This window comes from Amphibalanus amphitrite, unplaced genomic scaffold (genome assembly GCF_019059575.1).
Source record: "Amphibalanus amphitrite isolate SeventyFive unplaced genomic scaffold, NRLGWU_Aamphi_draft 000069F_arrow, whole genome shotgun sequence".
Taxonomy (NCBI): Eukaryota; Metazoa; Arthropoda; class Thecostraca; order Balanomorpha; family Balanidae; genus Amphibalanus; species Amphibalanus amphitrite.
The window spans coordinates 1,042,005-1,062,771 of record NW_024881565.1 but is presented as its reverse complement, the minus strand read 5'-3'; the positions used below and the strand labels follow the sequence as shown (position 1 = coordinate 1,062,771).

General features: G+C 48.7%; 1 protein-coding gene across 2 annotated transcripts; it reads left to right on the top strand.

Annotated features, from left to right (window-relative positions):
• Positions 1 to 424: 424 nt before the first annotated feature.
• Positions 425 to 20,759, top strand: LOC122378979 (protein BCCIP homolog). Of its 2 annotated transcripts, none has more exons than XM_043360744.1 (6): positions 425 to 786; positions 15,227 to 15,379; positions 15,672 to 15,785; positions 15,913 to 16,103; positions 17,062 to 17,221; positions 19,425 to 20,759. In XM_043360744.1, the coding sequence occupies exons 1-6, from the start codon at positions 682 to 684 to the stop codon at positions 19,608 to 19,610; spliced, it is 909 nt and encodes a 302-aa protein (XP_043216679.1). In that variant the 5' UTR covers positions 425 to 681; the 3' UTR covers positions 19,611 to 20,759. The 2 variants fall into 2 exon arrangements, with proteins under 2 accessions (XP_043216679.1, XP_043216681.1); XM_043360746.1 differs by having other exon boundaries at positions 499 to 538.
• The last annotated feature ends 8 nt before the right edge of the window (positions 20,760 to 20,767 follow it).

Below are 20,767 nucleotides of genomic sequence, written 5' to 3'. Positions count from 1 at the left end.
TTTCGATTGATACCCATTTTTACTTTAGCGCCCCGTTTTTGGCCGTACAAGGGCGAATTTACGGATTTTTTACGAGTTTACGGGGCTTTAAGGGCCTTAAACGTCAATGCAACGGGGACCGTTTTGGGGAAAGTTTCTCGGCTGGTGGTGGGGCACCTGTGTGCCGATTTTGAACGAAATCGGGGGGGACCCCCCATTGACCCAAAATTTTGATTTTCCCGTAAAAACTTTCCTATGGGGAAAAAGTGGAATTTTCCTGCAGGACTGTGTCTGGGTAAACGAGAGCTTTCGATTGATACCCATTTTTACCTCTTTGTGACGTCATTTCTAGGGGAAAACGGGTCATAAAGGTTTCCCTCTACCGGGGCCTTTTTTCCCCCTACCGAATCTGTGCTGTGCTGAATCTGTGCTGAATCTGTGCCAACTTCCGTTACATGCCCAAGGCCCTATATACCCGTGCCCAAGCACGTGCCCCGCCGAGCAGCGTGGTTGAATGCGTGCATCCTTTTTCAGTTTTATTTGTTTTGTGAGAGAAAAGGTGCTTGTATGGATGCTCGGTACATCAAATCAGTAACAGTATACACTTGAACTTTGAGACCTTTACATTTATTGATAATCTAATACTCTCCCGTTATTTAGTGCTTTACCTACCTGCTAACAAACGTCAGCATCAAGATCAAGATGAGCTCAAAAAGGAGGAATGTTGAAGTTATGGATGCTGAGAGTGACTCTAGTAGCTCTGAATCTGAAGAAGATCCTGAGCTGCAAAAATATGTCGACCAATGTGTGAGTTTTCCCTAGATGGGAGTGCACGCGTGGCAAGGCCAAGTAGGAGTGCATGCCTGTGTCCGTAATTGGCACACGTCCCGAAACGCAGCAATTCAAGTTCAAGCTTTCCCATACCTGCTACATTGCATGATTAAATCAAGACAGCCAGGCATTTTAATGGCACGTGCACTGTACCACACTTTTCAAAGTTTAATGCAGTGCTTTAATATTGCCAGCCGTGTGGTTCAAGGGGTGTGGTTAAACGTGTTGAACCACACGGCTGCTGACGTCACTATCAATTATAGTTATGAGCTTTTTGGCAGGTATGGGAAACACCTTCCAGCCCTAAGGCCGGGAATTCAATAAATGTCGCCTCGCTTTTTTAGCGAAAAGCACCTCGGGCCTAAAGGCCCTCGGAGTCAGTGGCGTATCCAAGGGGGGACCCTGGGGGTCCTAGGATCCCCCCTGGAGCCTAGAAAAAAAGTTTTTTTTTATAACACGGAAAAAATTGAAATGACTTCAAGGGCCCTTTTGACCACTTCCCATTGTATTCGCTTAAAGAAAAAAGTATTGTAGAACTCTTGAGGATTATTAGGGGACACATTTAGGCCAATGAGGGACCTTGTGAAGGATACAGAGGGCCCTCTCAGGCACACAGAGGGCCCTCTCAGGCACACAGAGGGCCCTCTCAGGCACACAGAGGGCCCTCTCAGGTACAGGGACCCGCAGTTGCTACTGTACACATATATTACCAATTTAGAATTGCGCTATTATTTGCTAAGTGCTGGCCATTGGAGAAAGGAAATGTAGCGCAAAGTATGGAGGAATAACACATGTTTGCTCCTAGGACGTATGCTTTGTATAATTCCTCTTACCGCAACAGATATTCTTCCAAAACTACAATCGTGCTATTTTTCCGCGCCGGTTGCCTCCCCAGAGCCCGTCCTTGGTATCGCCTATAGCTTCCGTTCCCGCTACGTGAATGAAAGTCACGTGACTACTACAGGTTTGCGCTCAGTACTAACACACCTAGCCCGAGGGCCGGTCCGTAGCGGGGAGGGGTAGAACGGCTGAGCTCCAGCGCAGTGGAGGTGGTGGTGGCCCGTATCATAAAGAGGCAGCCGTAAGCAGAACTACAATTGCCGCAGTATAAGATTATGATCAAGTTTTCTTTAAATGTATTGATTGATAAGAAAGTGCAATGCTTATCCGATATAATAAAACGGTGTCCAAGGCCTTGGAAGAACTATAAAACATATTCAGCAACGTATAAATTTCTGATACAGGCCATGACCTTTCACCTTGCCTCCGGGGAGGACCGCTCAGGAAGCCACATACCGAACGAATCGAGGCCTCGCAGCGCGGCGGCAGACGGGGTGGATAAACCATCGCTAGATCTTTCGGTTACTTATGTTTCCAGAAGGAGGGGGAGGGGTGAGGGCTGTTTTCAACCCACTCACCAATCCTTTCCTTATTAACTTATAGCTTACCGAAAAAATGCAACACAATGGTGGCCGTCACGAGATGTAGCGAAGAGTGCCTCAGCCACACCGGTTTTGAGTAAACTTTAAGCATTGGAATTCAGGCCAGTGATCCTGAAGCATTATTTTATTTTTGTCGTGCATAAGCTGGGATGACGTGGTCCAAGTTAATTGCGAAGAAACGGTTTTAGTTTCAGAACATTTATGAGGCCAGTCGCGCCAAATAGTTATACGTTTGTTGTAAAATGTCAAATAGAATGTTGACGTGCTATCAAGATGATGGAATTTATTTGACACAAGAAGTCAAAAAAGTGACATCGTTAGTCATCCTGCATACCTATAAATCGATTCGTCACCTTGGTTCGAGCTCAATAGTTCCTTTCGCGGATGATCGGTTTCGTTTTCTTTCTTTTTTTTTGGGGGGGGGGGGGAATTTATGAGCCAGTAACCACCCTCCCCAGTCCCCCAAACAACAATTGTTGACAAATACTGTGATGGCCTAAAAAATGCCCTCAATTGTGTTACGTAGGGCAGAATGAGGTAAGTTGAGCCGCTTTCTGTTTTTCGTAAGCTACAGGCTAAATTACAGATCATTTTTCTGCGTTTACGGGTTGGTCGGACAGAGTGGTCATTTGCGCATGTAATGGTGGCCAGAAATGTTTCATACCGCTTATTTTTGTACTGAAAGGCTACGTCAAAAATGATCTTGCACGTTTCTCATCTTACCCCATGGGCGGGGTAAGTTGAGACACGTCGTGGGGAAAGTTGAGCATGGATAGAAAAAGCAAGCCTCTTCTTTTCCCGGGCGCGGCGAAGAGTGGGCTCTTTTATTCACTCCATGGCATACATACTTATCGCAGTTTTTTCCATAGGCGTAGGAACAGGGGGGGCCAGGTGGGCAAGTGCCCACCCACTTTTCGAGGTGGGGGGGCCAACCATGTGTTTTGGCCCACCCACTTTTTACTCGAGGCCCCTCGCCTCGATTTGAGAAGACGTCGTCACCTTCCAGAATAAACAAACTCGGTAAAAATAAGTTCCACGAATCCCCACGCACGGACTCCAAGGGGCCGTGATGGATCAAAGGAGGCCCTCTGTTCATACTTGTCAGTCGAAGCCCCTGAGACTGATGGCCTGAGAGGCCCTAGTGGATCTGAGGAGGCCCCAATATCCACACTGGTCTGGGGAGGCCCCTGACACTGGCGGTCTGGGAGGCCCCTCCATCCACACTAGTCACAATAGGCCCCTGACACTGGCGGTCTAGCTGAGGCCCCCTACCCTCACTAGTCAGAGTAGGCCCCTCTATCCTCAATAGTCAGAAGAGGCCCCTGAGACTGATGGTCTTGGAGGCCTATCCATCTACACTGTAGTCAGAGGAGGCCCCTGAGACTGATGACCTGAGAGGCCCTTATAATCACACCAGGCAGAAGAGGCCCATGAGACTGATGGACTGAGAGGCCCTTCTATTCATACTGGCCACAGGAGACCCCCAAAACTTTCGGTCTGGGAGGTCCCTCAATCCGGCACCAGTCAGAAGAGTCCCCTGAGACTGATGGCCTGGGAAGCCCTTATATTCACACTAGGCAGAGGAGGCCCCTGAGACTGATGGTATGAGAGGCCCTCATATTCACACCAGTCAGAAGAGGCCCCCGAGGCTGATGGCTGTGAGGCCCTTCTGTTCATATAACTGGCTACTGGAGGCCCCTGAGACCGGTGGTCTGGGAGGGCCCTCTATCCACGCTAGTCAGAAGAGGCCCCTGAGACCGATGGTCTGAGAGGCTCTTATATTCATACTGGCCACAAGAGGCCCCTGAGACCGATGGTCTGAGAGGCTCTTATATTCATACTGGCCACAAGAGGCCCCTGAGACCGATAGTCAGAGAGGTCCACTCCTAATGAATCTAAGGGGACCCTCTATCCACATTTACACTTTTCTAGGGAGGCCCCCGAGACTGATGGTCTGAGAGGCCCTCTTATTTATACTGTCCACAGGCCCCTGATGGTCTGAGAGGCTCTTCTATTTATACTAACCAGAGGAGGCCCCTAGGATTGATGGTCTAACAGGCCCTTCTATTTATACTAGCCAGAGGAGGCCCATGAGACTGATTGGTCTGAGGGGCCCTTCTATTCAAACTAGGCAGATGAGGTCCCTGAGAATGATAGTCCGAAGAGCCATGGGGCGGCAACTGGCCGTGGCCATATTTCGGCTCGGTAGGGCCCCACAGAACTTAATGAGAGCACCTCAAGGGCTCCTAAGTAGACACGCTTATCCCCATAAGGGTGCCACGCCGGCTTCTGAAGGCTCCTTGTAGGCATCTAAGGGCCTTTTCCAGCCTCTAACGGCTCCACCCGCCTGTGATGGCCCCAAACCAGTGTTTATGAGCGCCACACAGCGGCGCCTTTGAGGGTCATACTAGTGTCTCTTAGGGCCCTATATCGGTGGCTCTGGGGGCCCCACACCGGCGCCTCTGTGGGCCTCCACACCTGTGCATCTCAAGGCTCTATAGGTACATCTGAAGGACCCACACCGACACCTCTGAGGGCCCCACACCAGTATCTCGGAGCTCTGAAGGCCCCACACCGGTGACTCTGAGGACTCACCGGCTCCTGAGAGCACCATGTTGATGTCTAACGGCTCCACAAGGCCACTGAAGGCACCACACAAGCTCTCACTGAGCTCTAATGTCCATGTACCGGCCTCTGAGGGATTTAAGCCAGCGCATTCATAGCTCCACACCAGCAATTGTAAGGGCTTCACACTGAAGTATCTGAGGGTTCCACACCGGTGTCTCTTAGGGCCACATACCGGCATCTCTGAGCGCCCCATACCGGCGTCTCCGAGGGTCCACATCTGGCGGGCACCCATCAGCGACTGAAGGTTCCACACTGTCGACTCCGAGAGCCCCATCTGCATCTGGGAGCACCATGCCGTCTCTAAGAGCCACAGCGGCTCCTCCGTACGAAAGATGGGCGTCTGCATGCCAAAGGTTCTGAGACAGTAGGGCACCTACGTGCAATAGAGGGGCGCCTATGAAGCCCATAGGGGCGCCTCAATGCGAAAGAGGGGCGCCTCTGAGGCCTGCATATATGGGCGTTCACATGCAACAGAGGTCTGCAGACTGCAATTGATCAATGCCATGCGGGTGCATTCATAAGAAACAGGGGCGCCGGCATGGCAGAGAGGCGCCTTCAAGTGTCCATAAAAGAGAGACGCCTATGATAAGCGCACATTGTATGCGACAACGGGGCGACTGTGGGACATATAGGGATGTCTCTGATGACTATACATAGGGCGCTTATATGCCAAAGAGGGCGCTTATGAAGCTAATGGGGGCACCTGGGAAACGAGGAACACATTTGTGTAAGGGTTTTCAGGGGTCATGCGCCGTTTGCGGCAAATAGATTCTAAAAAATCAGGAATAAGTTTTAAAAATGGTGCGGACTTTCCGCACTGTTCGCTTAAGCGGTTACGCCCCTGGAGGTACATCTGCCCGCTCTCAGAAGCTAGATTTGGAGGTCATACTTGAAAGCAGCCAGCAGGACGAGGCAAAAGTTGGAGGCCCCTGAAAATAGGAGGCCCCCTGGAAAAGGAGGCCCCTTGACAGGGTGGCCCACCCACTTTTCATGACGTTCCTACGCCCGTGGTTTTTTCCTCCATCAAAAAGTGACTGTTTAAGCCTTCCAATAACTCGTCAAGTTTTCTATCACGGAAGAAATCATTTTATCCTTCAGATAATCTGCAAATCACTTACAACTTGTGTAATCAACAAAGAAAAACAATTTCCTACCATTTTTATACAGCAGAAACAAGCGCAGCTCAGTTTGGTTTTCGACAGCGGAGACAACAGTGGCTTATCCGGCTCATCTTCCCCCAGGTGAAAGTGGCTCATCTTGCCCCACCCGTGGCCATTTTCGATTAATGACACCCGCTAAGGAAAAATAACAACCATCTCATTTTAAAGGCAAAACATGTCTTAGTTATCAGGGGCGATACCACATGTTACCGGGTGCTGAGCGTGAGAACGTTGCCGTCTCACGTGAAAGACTGCAGCATCGTAAGCGAATGGCACCTGGAAGCTCAAGTTAATTAGCGTCATAGGAGCTGAGAAACATGGGGTGGCTAAACTTGCCCCTTGGCTCATCTTACCTCACTCTCCCCTATTTGGGGCTCTCAACCTTGATTTGTTAAAGTTATTTGTCTGTTCATTATAAAAGCTGTCAAATTTGCCGTATCATTTAACTTTTATTGAGTTTGTATTTCACACTTATCTAAAATGAACAATTTTGTCACTGGCTTCTTTTATTAATGGAATTGGATGGTCGCATGAATGAACGAATGAATAGCTCCATTTGAGCATCAGTTGAAATCAATCCTAAAATTTAATCTACCAGTCTGCAACGAAAAAGTTTAAAAACCAGTGCAAGTTAGGTGCAGTTTCTAATCTATGCCGTTTTTTATTAAGTGTCTGATAGCTCCTTAATCTTGAGCCGCTTCTCTCACGATTCATTTTATGTGGTGCTTCTTACATTGTTCAAGAAGTTATAGTATTCGAGCTCGTTGGTCTTAAAAACTGCTATCGAAATAAATTTAAGTGCTTCGAGCTTCGGCACTTAAAAGCCAATCGATATTTAACCCTCACCCATTTAGGCATTTCTTTTCAGCGTCTTACATGTAGCGGAGGGGCGTAGAAACCCTCAGCCATTCGGCCCTTGATAAAAAGAGCCAGAGCTTCGCTGAAAAATAAAAAAAGAGCGAGCTGCTCATGACGAGAGAAAACCGATGATTTGAGAGTCCTGGTCATCGCTGACAAGAAAAATCCAATTATTTTTAGGTCCTGGTCAATGCTGAGATCCTAGGTCACTGGTTGACCTCCCAGATCAGGTTGATAACCCAAAAGCACGGAAAATTGGGTCCTGCTAGAATTTCTACAAGTGAAGTTTTCTGGGACTTGGCTTGCTTCTGACTCCGAATTTGCACTTGTTTTGATCAAAGATGATGTATCAAAGCATTTGGGGTAGGACGGGTCACGCCAGATCACCCATTAGGCGTTCTGCCGGCTTTTCATAGAATGTTAACCAGCACTTACAGCCTTGCAACATATTGCATAGGCACTATAACTGATACCTAAGTAAGTATGCCTAGTTTTCAAATGCTAAAATGGGTGCTAAATTTCAAACCAACACTTCCTAAAAACCACAGTAAAAAGGGGTAAATTTAAGGAAGTTAACCGAGATCATTTCAAGTAAATGACCTTAATCTGAGTTTCACGTGACCTTGGAACCCACAACAATCAATGAGACAAACATTAGATAGTATATTTCACATGTTGTCACGTTGCTAATCACGAAACGACTATGGAAACACACAGAAGATGTGCGCTGACTTTCAATTGCTATTCTGGCCTGCCATGATCTTGAGAAAAATAATCACAGGTTAAAGATATTTTGGTTCAGGGATTTAAAATTATCAGACAAGATGCAAAAAATGATAAGGGCTATTTAATTTTCCGGGAAGTTGTAAAATTGATTAACTCCAGGGCACCAAAGAATCGTCGCAATCCTTCGCTTTGCCGCGATTTATTGGTGAAAAACAGGGGACGCGGTCTACTTACCTCTACTTATATGTGTGGTGAGGGCTAATATTCATTTTATCTATGTTGATGAATGTGCAACAATTTCTACATGAACTGAGACCAGTCCATATGAGTATGTTCTTCTCACGGATAATGACAATATAAAGACAATGCGAATAAAACCAAACGTTTCGGACAACAACGTGCCTTCGTCAGTGGAGAAAAATAGTGTATAGGTTTAACATCGATGAGAACTAAATGCGGCACCGTCTCGGTCTGGCCAGCCGGGTTGCCGATAAAATACACAAATGTTTATAAGCTTCCATGATGTGCTTAAAAAACTGCTGAAAATATATCTTAAAAATGAAGATAACTACTTCATCGATTTTATCGAAAGAAAACATGTATGCCTAATTACTTATTTCTTGCCACTGACGGAGGCACTTTTTGTGTGAAACGTCTGGTTTTATTCGTATTGTTATTTATTGTCATTTCCTGTGAGAAAAAAGGATAAAGTTAGTAACCATAACAGCGAAACGGCTTATTGTAACACAATTCACTGTGTATACGAAACCTATCCTATTTACAACTTTTAAAAAGATACAGCTTATACAGCTTGAGCATACAATTTTTTCTGCATTAAGATAATATTCATTTATCTCCACAGAATATGGTAAATTAGTGCTGCTGAAGTTCGCTTTCGAAGAGTCTCCTTCAGGCATTTCACATCTCTCGTGCCATTTTGGATCACGGAACATGGCTGGGCGCAGGACAGGTCGTCTGCGAGCTTGGACGGACCACGTGACCACCTCCTCCACTCCCGCTCACTCCCGTCCCCTTCCCCAGCAGGGCGTCCGATCTAACCGCGCCCCAGGCAGTCGGCACGGTCCGACCCTCCCCATGGTCGAGCCACGGCCCGGTGCCGCCTGAGTTTGTGCCGGGTGCAAAACTGGAGCAGTAACTAGCGCCGGAACTAGTAGTCAGCACGACCATCGTCAGATGGCAGGAGTAAATGGAATAAGCGATTCCAGGTTTCAGAAGGAATGGGGCAGGAAAAAGCGCTGAAAACAGTGTTTTGCTGATACAGCCATAAAAAGTTCACTGAATTAGGAGAGCAGCACATCAGTTTAAAGCCCTTCAGATGGTGGTTTTAATAAGCACACAATCATTTCCCAATTCGCCTCCAACGGTGTCACAGGCCAAGAATACGCTGAAATACTAGTGTGTACAGAAGCAACTGCGGGTCCCTGTACATAGAGGTCCCTCTCAGGCACACAGAGGGCCCTCTCAGGCTCACAGAGGGCCCTCTCAGGCACACAGAGGGTCCTCTCATGCACACAGAGGGCCCTCTAGGGCTCACAGAGGGCCCTCTCAGGCACACATAGGGCCTTCTCAGGCACACAGAGGGCCCTCTCAGGCAAACAGATGGCCCTCTCAGGTACACAGAGGGCCCTTTCAGGCACATAGAGGGCGCTCTCAGGTACACAGAGGGTCCTCCTAGACACACAGAGGGCCCTCTCAGGCAAACAGAGGGCCCTCTCAGGTACACAGAGGGCCCTTTCAGGCACACAGAGGGCCCTCTCAGGCTCACAGAGGGCCCTCTCAGGCTCACAGAGGGCCCTCTCAGGCTCACAGAGGGCCCTCTCAGGCACAAATAGGGCCCTCTCAGGCACACAGAGGGCCCTCTCAGGTACACAGATGGCCCTTTCAGGCACACAGAGGGCCCTCTCAGGCTCACAGAGGGCCCTCTCAGGCACACATAGGGCCTCTCAGGCACACATAGGGCCTCTCAGGCACACAGAGGGCCCTCTCAGGCTCACAGAGGGCCCTCTCAGGCACACATAGGGCTCTCTCAGGCACACAGAGGGTTCTCTGAGACACACAGAGGGTCCTTTCAGGCAAACAGAGTGCCGTCTCAGGTACACAGAGGGCCCTCTCAGGCACACATAGGGCCCTCTCAGGCACACAGAGGGCCCTCGCAGGCAAACAGAGGGCCCTCGCAGGCAAACAGAGGGCCCTCTCAGGTACACAGAGGGCCCTTTCAGACACACAGAGGACCCTTTCAGGCGAACAGAGGGCCGTCTCAGGTACACAGAGGACCCTTTCAGGCACACAGAGGGCCCTCTCAAACACACAGAGGGCCCTCTCAGGTACTCAGGGGGGCCTCCCAAGCACACAAAGGGCCCTCTAAGACCAGCAGAGGGCCCCTTAAGACGAACAGAAGGTCCTCTGAGGTACGAGGGTCAATGTCAGGCCACAAGGTACCCTATGAGGCCACCAGACGGCCCTCTTAGATCAAAGATGGTCCCTGGAGGTCACCAAAGGGCCCTCTGAGGTGAACAAAGGGCCCTCTGAGATCGAAGAGATCAAAGAGATCAAAGAGGGCCCTCTAAGGCGAATGGAGGGCCTTCAAAGGTCATAAAGTGTCCTCTGAGGCCACTGGAGGGCCTTCTGAGGTGATATGAGGCTATGTCAGACCACCATGAGCCCTATGAGGTTTAGGCCCTCTGAGATCAAAGAGGGTCCTTGGAAGTCATCGGAGTACCCCTTAAGGCTCATTGAGGCGAACAAAGGCCAGAGGGCCCCCTTAGACACCACAAAGAAGTAAAAAAGATCCCTCTGAGGTCAAAGGCAGCTCTCTGAGATGTAATAGGGCCATTTGAGGCCTCCGAGGGCCCTCTGATGCCACAGAGAGGCGCCCTCTGATGCCAAAATAGGATCCTCTGAAGTCTAAATCCACCAGAGGGCCCTCTGAGGCGAACAGAGGGCCCTAACATCCACCTCAAAGAGGGCCCTCTGAAAATCAACTGGCCCTCGGAGTCAGTGTCCCAAAATCGTATTTTGGCTTGGGTGTCAGAGGGGGAAAAGGTCACCCAAAAGAGGGATAAGAGTGGACAATTGTCAGTCACAGGGCAGTCGGAGCCCTCTGAGAAGGCCACTTGAGCCTTACAACAGAGGGCCCTCTGAGGTGATATGAAGGCTATGTCAGGCCACTATGGGCTCTATGAGGTCATCAGGCACTCTGAGGAAAAAGCTGGCCCTCTGAGGCGAACAGAGGGCCCTTGGACAATCAGAGGACTTTTTAGGTCAACTAGGGGCCTTATGAGGCCAGCAAAGGACCCTTTGGGACACAAATAGGGCCTCTCAGGTACCCGGAGGGACCTCTTTTCTAAGGCAAACAGGGGGTCACCTTAGATGATATGAGGGCTATTTTAGGCCACTAGGGGCCTCATGTATTAGACCAACATACGGTCATTTGAAGTAAAAGAGAACCTTTTGAGGTAAAAAGGGCCCCTGGAGAGAAAACAGAGGGACCTTTCAGGTACCCAGAAGGTCCATGGAGGCCACTAGAGGACCCTTTGAGGCCAGTGATGGTCTTCAGAGGCCATCAGAAGGTCCCTCTGAGGGTAACAGAGGGTCCTTAAGACGACCAGAGGCCCTCCGTGAAAATGCGGGCGTCACAAGGCCCGGTTTGCATCAAAGGTCAGGTAGCTATGCCCAGTTTTGGCTCTCTGTTGCCTGCCGACGTGTTCCGAGCTGTCGCAAAAAAAAACGATGTGGTGGCACCCACGCCCCCCCCCCCCGCCCGGCCAGGGTCCTTCTAACCAGGGATGCGGAGGCGTGGAAATTTCAGACGGCTCCGGCTCCGGCTCCGGAGAAAAAAAAATCGGCTTCGGCTCCGGCTCCGGCTCCGGCTTCGACTCCAGTACTCAGTTCATCCTTTATACAAATAAATACGGGTGGAAAAGAAAAGATGAAGGATTGGTTCACGTTGTTTCTGTATTTGCATAACAAGGCTTTTTTGAATTATACCACATATTTTACTGCCTTGCAGGCACTGTGAAACCGAACTAGGTCAATAATGTTTTCCTCTTCAAAAAAAAAAAAAAAAAAAACAGCCGGAGTCGCCGCCTTTTTTACCGCTCCGGCTCCGGCTCCGGGCTATATTGTTTCACGGCTCCGGCTCCGGCTCCGGCTCCAGGGAAAATATGCCGGCACCGGCGGCTCCTCCGGCTCCAGCTCCGGCTCCGCACCCCTGCATCTATAACTCGGCTTCTGAGCCACGTACCAACACGCCTAAGGCAGTGTTCGAAGGGACGCAAGCAAACAATAATGACGAAATTACGCCTGTCACTTTTTAGATCAGTTCAAAATTCAGTTCACATAGGTCATCCAAGGTTAAATTTCGCCAATTTTCAGGTCCAATTTCGACAATTTTCAACAAACCACCGCATGATTCGGAAATGAATAGAGCTACAGTACCGGGGAAAAGCGTAGTTAACAGCTCTTTTAACACCCCTTTCACCGTTTCCATCCTCAGGACATTCAAATTCTTCTCCTCCATGCCGCAACCCCTGATCCGGGCTGGACCTGGACGGGCAACTTTATTCCATGCGGGCGGCTCCCATTGGAGTGCACTGCAGCTCCTAAGGAAGCACACTCATAACCGGGTGTAGTGAGCACTTGGGAGGCTGGTCGGCCTGTCCTGTTGGACAGGCTCAGCCCCAGTGAGTCACCAAGGTGCCCGCCCAGACCAATGTCTCCCTCAATTCCTATCATCCCTCCGGCCCTGAAATGGCCTGTCAGACCGAAAGCCGAAAGGGCCTGGGTCCAACCCAACAAAACAAACAAAGCTATTTTAACGCACTTTCTGTAAACTGTGCTCAGATTTGACCTAAGCCTGTTAATTGTACACTTTTTATATCGGAACATTTTCATGTTCCTACAGCTCTGTAGGCCTGATAGCTCTTCCTGCGAAACCTTTTTTGGGTCGAAAATGGCAGAACATGACGTCATTCTGACGTATTTGCGGCCAACCTATCATAGCCTCTGGAAAAAGGTCACAATGTGTAAAATGGATGCCCGGAGAGGTCCTGAAAGTTTGGTGGCGATATCTGCAGTCATTTAGGAGATAGCTACGGAAGAGGACAGGGGGCCGTTTCGCCCCCCCCCCCTTACGGGGCGCGGGCTAACGCCCTTTCAACTCAGGCTTCAAGGGCCCTTTTGCCACTTAAGGGCCCTTTCAACCCAGTCAGTCAAGGGCCCTTTTGACTGCGGACCCCCCCTGAGAGAAATCCTAGATACGCCACTGCTCGGAGTTTTCACTAAAAAACCTCGGTGACATTTATTGAACCATCCCGGCCCCGGGCAGGAATATATTTACATGCCCCACACAAGCACAATGATATTGAACATTGTAGTGAGACTAACCAGACAGCATTGAAAGTGTCAGTGAGCATCTAGCGACACCAACACATTTAAACCCCAAGTTAGTCAGCTCAGCGATGTCTTTTGCAGATTACCTACCTAGCTAATGGCTAACCATCACACTTAGATTGGGGGCAGGGTTCCAATGCTCCTGACTGACTCATACTTGGTTGGCACTTTGTGGCCTTGGTTGACTTTTGTTTTAAAAAAGTTCGTTTTTTCAAAAGGTGTTTGCCGTTCGGCTCCAAGTATGTTTTCAATGTGTTTCAGCATGTGTTTTAGCCAGCGAACCGGCTAAAACTGAACCTGAGAAACTCGAACATCGCCTCATTTTACAGGTGAATTATTCCTGATAAGTTCCATACGACGTTTTGGAACTAGACATGAGAACAGTGTTGACGTCATGCTGTGGAACTTGCACTGCAATGAAATGTATATTCATCATGGAAAGAACCACTTACTCGACTCGGGCCTTGGTAACAGTGAAAAACGAAGTTTCCCCAAAATTTGTTGGCAAATAATGCTTTCTTACGGACATTGGGCGCCAGCTGCCACCAGTGACGTCATCATAGTGTGCTCATTTTTGAAAACACAATTTCTAGGTATTTACTGAGCACAATTTGAAATCGATCATTTTTACAGTAAGAAATTCTTAGCGAGATGCTGAACCTGCCAAAACTCACATAAGAGCTTTGATAATGCACCTTGGAGCCAAACACCATTTGGAAAAACAAACAACTATAGTTAATGAAATGCTAGAGCTGATAATGATAATGAATTTAGCATTTGAGGATTTTGGATAGAAACTAAGTAAAATGTGATGGAGGCATCATTGATGGTAAATACTGGCCAAGAACAACTCATAGGAGTTAGGACAAATGCTGGTTGACCTGAACTGGCTCAAATACCGTACCCACATGCATTATGCATTATCATGCATAATTAAACTTGTGTGCAAATCAGAATCAGGACCCCAAAATACTCCAGAGAGGGGAAGACTCATCTGCATCACTTCAAGAAAATCTATCAGGTCTTGATTTTCCTGGCCAATTGGTCATTGACCTGACCCCGTACCCAGAACTTGGAAGGTCAGCCAATGATCTAAGAATTCAATATCGGCTATCAGCTGCTTCCTCTTGACTGAGCAATACGATTCGCTTCCTATTGACTGAGCAATACGCTGTTTTTTTCCGAGAGGCGCTATCTCGATTAAGGGTCCAGACCGAGCGAGCGGTTGGGAGAGAGTCTGACCGTGCCGAGGTCCGCCGTCCGACAGAGGTTTCTCGGCTCGTCTCCCGTATATGTCAGCCCAAGTGCCAGCCGCAGTGAAAACGCCGGGATCATTCTGTCTCACTCGCACATTGAATAACAATGATCAACGATGAGACTCTCACAAATGTGCAGTAGTTGCGTAGACATCTGTCCGCGCATTTCACGTTTGTTTCATAAGCAAGCTTCGAGTGAGAGCTTTCCAGGCATGTACGCCCTGATTCGTTGTATTGTATTGTATATTGTATTGTATTTACGATCGTGGGTGATCCACACATGGCGTGGCGATTACTGTCCCGAGTCTGAGTCGGGTGCAGGAACATGCAGGAACAGAGGCCATGATTGCATGCCTGCGCGCCTGGGCCATGCCTTGCACGCCTGAGATTTGTAATGCATGCCTCAAGAGTCAAGACCCTATTGCGCATCTGAGGAAGGCTAGTGGATGCCCTGGTCACGCCCGAGATCTCATCGAAACCTGCCACGTTTTGCAGTGTGGCCCAACACCCTATGCTCAAAATCAAAATTGAATAAAAACCACACCATACTGTCACAAATCATAGTTATATCAACATAGAAAATTGTTCATATGATCATTTACTTTAAAAAAAAAACAGTTACACTACAAGCCTGAATGCCCAAGCCTAACCTAACCTGACCCAACCTTACCTACGGTACCCTAACCTTGCCTGACTCAACAGGTGGTCGGGTGTAAGTTATAAATGTATTGTGTAAAAAGCATTGGTAATATCAATGAGTGGTGTTGCTTACAAGCTTAGATCAATGCGTTCTTTCCTTTCATGTTCTTATTTTGTGAATTTCTCTAGTTTTTAGAGAGTGCAAAGGGCAGTTGTAACGAATAGTTCAGAAACCAGTGCTTCAAATCTCACTTCAATATTTTTGTAATAATGACACGATGCTCTGTTATGGCAGGTGATGGTGGATTTTGAAGGCCGATGTCCAACCCACTCAGACTATCATGGCATTCGCCAGCTGCTGCTGCCTCTGCTGCCCCGTGCCCACGTCAATTGGGGCCAGTTGGCGGACATCATCATCGCTCAGAATCAAGTTGGCAGCGTGCTAAAGGTATGTTTGTGTCACAGATAGGTAATTTTGTTTTATCACAGTGAATTTAATTTTTGTAAGGTTGCAGCTATTTGATTCACTAAATATTGTCTTCTTCATGTAATTATATCTATGTGTAGTTTTCTAGAAGTGTTTGAATTTTGAACTGCATTTATTCTTTGAGATTTTCTTGCTTGAAGGTTAGAGCAAGTGGCCATTAATTTCATAGTTCGGGCATTTATTTGTCCCATTATGGGCCTAACTAAATCGCATAGATCCCTGGCTGACGATTGCGTCGGTATCTGTCTCGCAGCAATGTGACCCCGAGGGGCCGGACGCTGACGATGACGACGATGACGCCATGGATGCCGACAGCGACAAGGAGGTGTACGGCGTCACCACCGTCATCAACCTCACCGAGCGGCGGGTAAGGTTCCACCAACAGCATCGGACCTATAGGCCGGTGTGTCCGCCGTGTACCGTCTGACTGCCGTGTGCGATGAGACGGCTACATGACGCTGTGGTTCGCGCTGTGACCCGCCGTGGGTTTTCAGGAGACGGACGCGGTGAAGGAGCTGAAGCAGACGCTCCTGTCGCGCTGTAAGTCGGCCGGCGCGGCGCGCGACGTTCAGCTGAAGCTGGAGGCAGCGCTCTCCTCGACCACCGAGCACACGGCGCTGCTGCTCAACGAGCGCTTCGTCAACATCCCGCTGCAGATCTGCGTGCCGCTGCTGACCTCGCTCAGGTGGGTTGATGACCCAAGGTCACAGGTGGGCTGATGACATCGCTGAGGCCACAGATAGGCTGACGGACGCCCCCACACTACTATGGACGTCAAACCCCTTGAGACCCCACTTTATTGCGATAATTTTTAAATGCGTGAACTCTCGTTAACGATATTCTGGCAATGTGTGTTTCAGAACCTGCTGAAACTTTTTTTTACAAAGGTATTTTGACGCCAAACGATTATGAAAGGTACTTCTCATTCACTCGTAATGCTAAGGTCAATTCAGGCCCGGGCAGAGGCTTGCGTTCGGCCATACTCGAGCCCCGCCACCAGCGCCATCTGCTCTTAATGTCATCTACCAGCGCCCGCTACCGCTACCAGCTACCGCCCACCATCAAGCCTGGATGGAGCGCGAGACGCGAGTGACCGGTCGCCGGGCAAGGAGCGCCGGAGGGGTAGGGCGGAGCTTAGCGCTGACGTCATTACGTGGCTCTGCCCCACGAGCGCGTAGCCTTTACCCAAACAGGAGATTCGTTCCGTGAAATTTAACATTACGAGTGAATGAGAAGTACCTTTCATAATCGTTTGGCGTCAAAATACCTTAGTAATAAAAGTTTCGGCAGGTTCTGAAACACACATTGCCAGAATATTGTCAACGACAGTTCACGTATTTCAAAATTATCGCAAAAAAAGTGGGGTCTCAAGGGGTTTGACGTCCATAGTAGGCGGATATCCCTCGATGGCGTGCGATGCGGCGTTGCTGTAGCTTTGAACTGAATGGCGTCAAACTTAGCTTTGTCCGATAAGCGGCCTTGTTCTGCACATTGACACTGTGAAATTGCGAACACTTTTACGCCAATCATTGGTTTTTCATAACTAAATGGTTTATGTAATGAATGTCGGATCATGATTGTGCTATTGTGTATCGCTATAGCGAAGGACACTGCACACAGTTCATTGTACCGTGTTCACGCAGGGATGAGATCGAGGAAGCGGCCAAGAAGAGCATGCCGTTCAAGTTCTCGCACTTTGTGCTGATCTCCAAGCTGCACCGGCCCAAGGGCAAGGGCAAGAAAAAGGACCGGACACAGGCCGAGCCGGTCTGGGTGAACGGCGAGGACGAAATATTCGACAAGGTCAGTGATGTTTGACAGCGGTCTTTGGCTGTCAGTGCAGTGGTTTGTTGTTCGGTAAAATTATTTGATATGGAAAACTAGAATGTTCCACTAAGTAGAATTTTACTCACTACTAACTAGAAACTAACTAGAACGTTCGGGTTCTACTAGCTCAATTAATGTAGATTTATTTACATGACTTATTTTCCACTAAACGTAGAAAAAAAATGCACAATGAGAATAAACATAACGGTTATTCGCATTACGATGTTCCTAACCCTCGCCGCCACAGGCCATTTTGCCTCTTTCCACGGCACAAGGGGGAACCCCCTCGTATTTGCCTCTGATCGAGCTAGAGCTTCGCAAAAAAAAACGAGCGTGCTGCCCGTCACGAGAGGAAGCCGATGATACCCAGTTTTAAGGTCCTAGGTCATCGGCTGACCTTCCAGGTCAGGTCAATGACCTCAAAGTCGGGAAAATCCGCACCTGTTAGAAAGTCGTAAAGTGTGGCTGGCGGCTGCTTTGGGGGTTTTGCTGGGTGCTGATCACGAATATCGTGTTAGTTTTGGTCACAGATGATGTCTTTAACCCTATTCCTGGCGGGGGGGGGGCCTCAGGAGCCCCCCCCTGAGGTTTTTTGGTTATATCTCCCAAACGCGTTGAGCTAGGAAGCTCAAATTTTCTGACTTTTCCTAAAAGGCTTCTACGCAACATGTCTGAAAATTTTGAGTTGATCTGACCTCAGGTCAGGTCACCAGAGGCGGTTTGGTGACGCTACCTCAGAAAAGTTTGCAATCACGCCAGAGCTAGAGTTTTTGACCGATCAATTTCTTCTCTTCAGGGTTTAGTTAGGGTACCAGTATGTGCAATTTGTATATCTCGGAATTTTGATATCGGTGACCTAAGGTCAGGTCAATTTCGCGACCTCCCCATTATAAGTCAATGGGGGAAAAATCAACTCCCTGTTTTTACCACTAAAACGGGTCGGAATGGCCCCATATACCATACATGACTTCATATACGATCAACCTTCACTACCTTGAGGTCTGTTTTGCTGTTGGGCAGCTGTGAGGTCATGTGACGTCATCAAAGGTCACCAAAGGTTTTTGGCCAATAACTCCGTACAGGAACAAGATACAGACGCGTGGATGGTCTCATTGTGTTCAGCTCGTCAAGACGCATCGAATGATATACATGATGACCTCGAGGTCACGTGACCTGAGGTCAACCTTTGACCTTGACCTTTCGAGGTCAACATATATATCATTCGATGCGGATTGACGAGAGGATCACGATGATGCCCTTAGTTTGTTCCTATCTTGACTAATTCGAAAGTTATTCGAGAAAAACTCTCTCCATATCTAGTGCCGCCATTTTGACTTTTTCGACCCCTGTGACGTCATCTTTGACCTGACCTGAAAATGACCTTAGTAAAAATTGTAGATCTTGGCCGTGCGTATCCGATGCCGTTTACCGCTTGTCGCTATCTTGCTTCGTTCTCGAGATCTCAGGGGGGGGGGGCCGAATCGGCCCCCCCCCGCCAGTTTCTTGTCCCGGCGGAGCCCGCCAGGAATAGGGTTAAGCATTTAGACCAGTCGGGTCAGGTCAGGTCAGGTCAACCAGTACCGTGACGGGAATTCGTAGTACGTGTCAACCGCCTCTGACAGCTTGGTAACATGTTACGAAGGCACCAAAACTACTTCGTAAATATTCATATGGTTGCTAAATTCGAATTCAGCTAAAAAAAAACTAGCCTAGAAACACGTAAAACACGAAAAAAATGAACCGAGGTCACCAAAGGTCAATGACCTTATCTGACCTTCAGGAGACCTTGACATCCACCCTAATGCATGGGAGCAACATCAAATCACATGTTTGAACGTTTGAAACCACAAAAAGCTTTCAAACGCGCGGCTAATTCTAGCCAACAAACGCCGAATCGCGATTCCGGCCAAACATGGTCTCGGAAAGTAGGTCAAAGGTCATTTGGGTCAGGGTCATGCAATTTTCAGGGTTGGTGTAAAATTGATCAATGCGAGGGTACTGTAAGTTTCGTCGCGATCGACGCTTTTTACGTGAGTTATTCGCGAAAAACCTTAGGGGGAACCCCTTAAGTTGCATCAGCCCCCCCCCCCCGCTGTGCCGGCGAGGTCTAATAATCCTAATTTCCTTATAGGAATTTCTTATCCTCTGCCCGACTTTCACCACTGCCACGTCACCGCAGGCGGCCGAGGCGAGTTTCGAGTTCAGCGTGGCTGAGGAGACGGACACGGCTGTGGACGGCCGGTGGACGGACCGCGACACACTGATGACGCCGTACCGGCGCGTGCTGCTGCTGCCGGCCGCCGCTCTACCGCCGGCCATCGACGAGATTACGCGCGCCGTGCAGAAGCTGCCCCAGCTGGGCTGACCGCCGTCCGCCGGAGACTCCATGATGCGGTACCGTTCTCCGGGGAGGGGGGAGGGGGGGAAGCTGACAGACAGCTGATGTCACCTGTTCAAGGTGGTGTGCAGTGAAAGGATGTGTGCCTAACTTTCTCATTTGGGCGCTAGAGGATATGGTGTTTGGCCAACAGCTAGCTTGGCGTCAGTTTGAGGTAGCGTGGTGCATTTCTGATTTCTTTGGCACGATTTGTGCGTGGTTATATGCGTTGTTGAATTGTGCATACAAACAGCGAAGTTGCACGTTGAATTTGAGTGTGTCAAGAGTGTTTCGTAATGTCACTTCATACATGATGCTTGAGAAGTGTTGATGCCGTTATTGAGAAGAAATCGCTGCCTCTGTGATCAGGAAATGTAGCCAATTTATGCTTGATACTGCCTACATTAACTTTCATTGACGCTGGCCTTGTTAAATTATTGTTGGTTGTTTTGCATGGACAATGGAAATGAAAGGGTGATTCGAACTATTCATTTAAGGTGAAGCATGATCGTCAGTTACACGGCGGTCCTCGGTTCACGGTTAGCCGTCGTCTGAAAGCCAAACTTTGTAAGGTTCAGTAATAACTAAAGTTTATAGGGAACTGTCAGCATATCAGTCAACTCAATCTTAATTTTAAACCTCCCGGTACAGACCACCTTGTTCCCTTGATGCGGTGCCAGGAAACCAGGCACGGCTGTAGGTGACCGACTGAGTCTGGACGCACGGCTTTCCAAATTGTCGTTATAACTGCTCTAGCGCTCTTAGTGCTAAGGGCATCAGTTTATTCGCAAGATACTTACGACGATTGGACCTCAGATGCATTGTGTTGCAATGCCCTTCGTGAATGCTGATTGCTGAGTGTCTGGCACATTGCGTGGTTGAAATTTTGGTTTAAGTTATCGGCGTTGTTGGGCTCACTCAAGACCCTAAAACCTCTTTGAGAGTCCCTCCTCAATGCACGGGTTACAGTTCGAAAGTGCCTGCGCTTGTGAAAGGTCGTGTTGTGTGCGAGCGTATGAATTCATACGAAATGCGTTCTCCGCTATCTGTTCGTCTCGTATAAATTTCATGAAACATTTCATTCATCCGGTGTGTGCACAGGGCATCTAATAAATACTTACATTCTTTGCGAAACAACCTTTCAA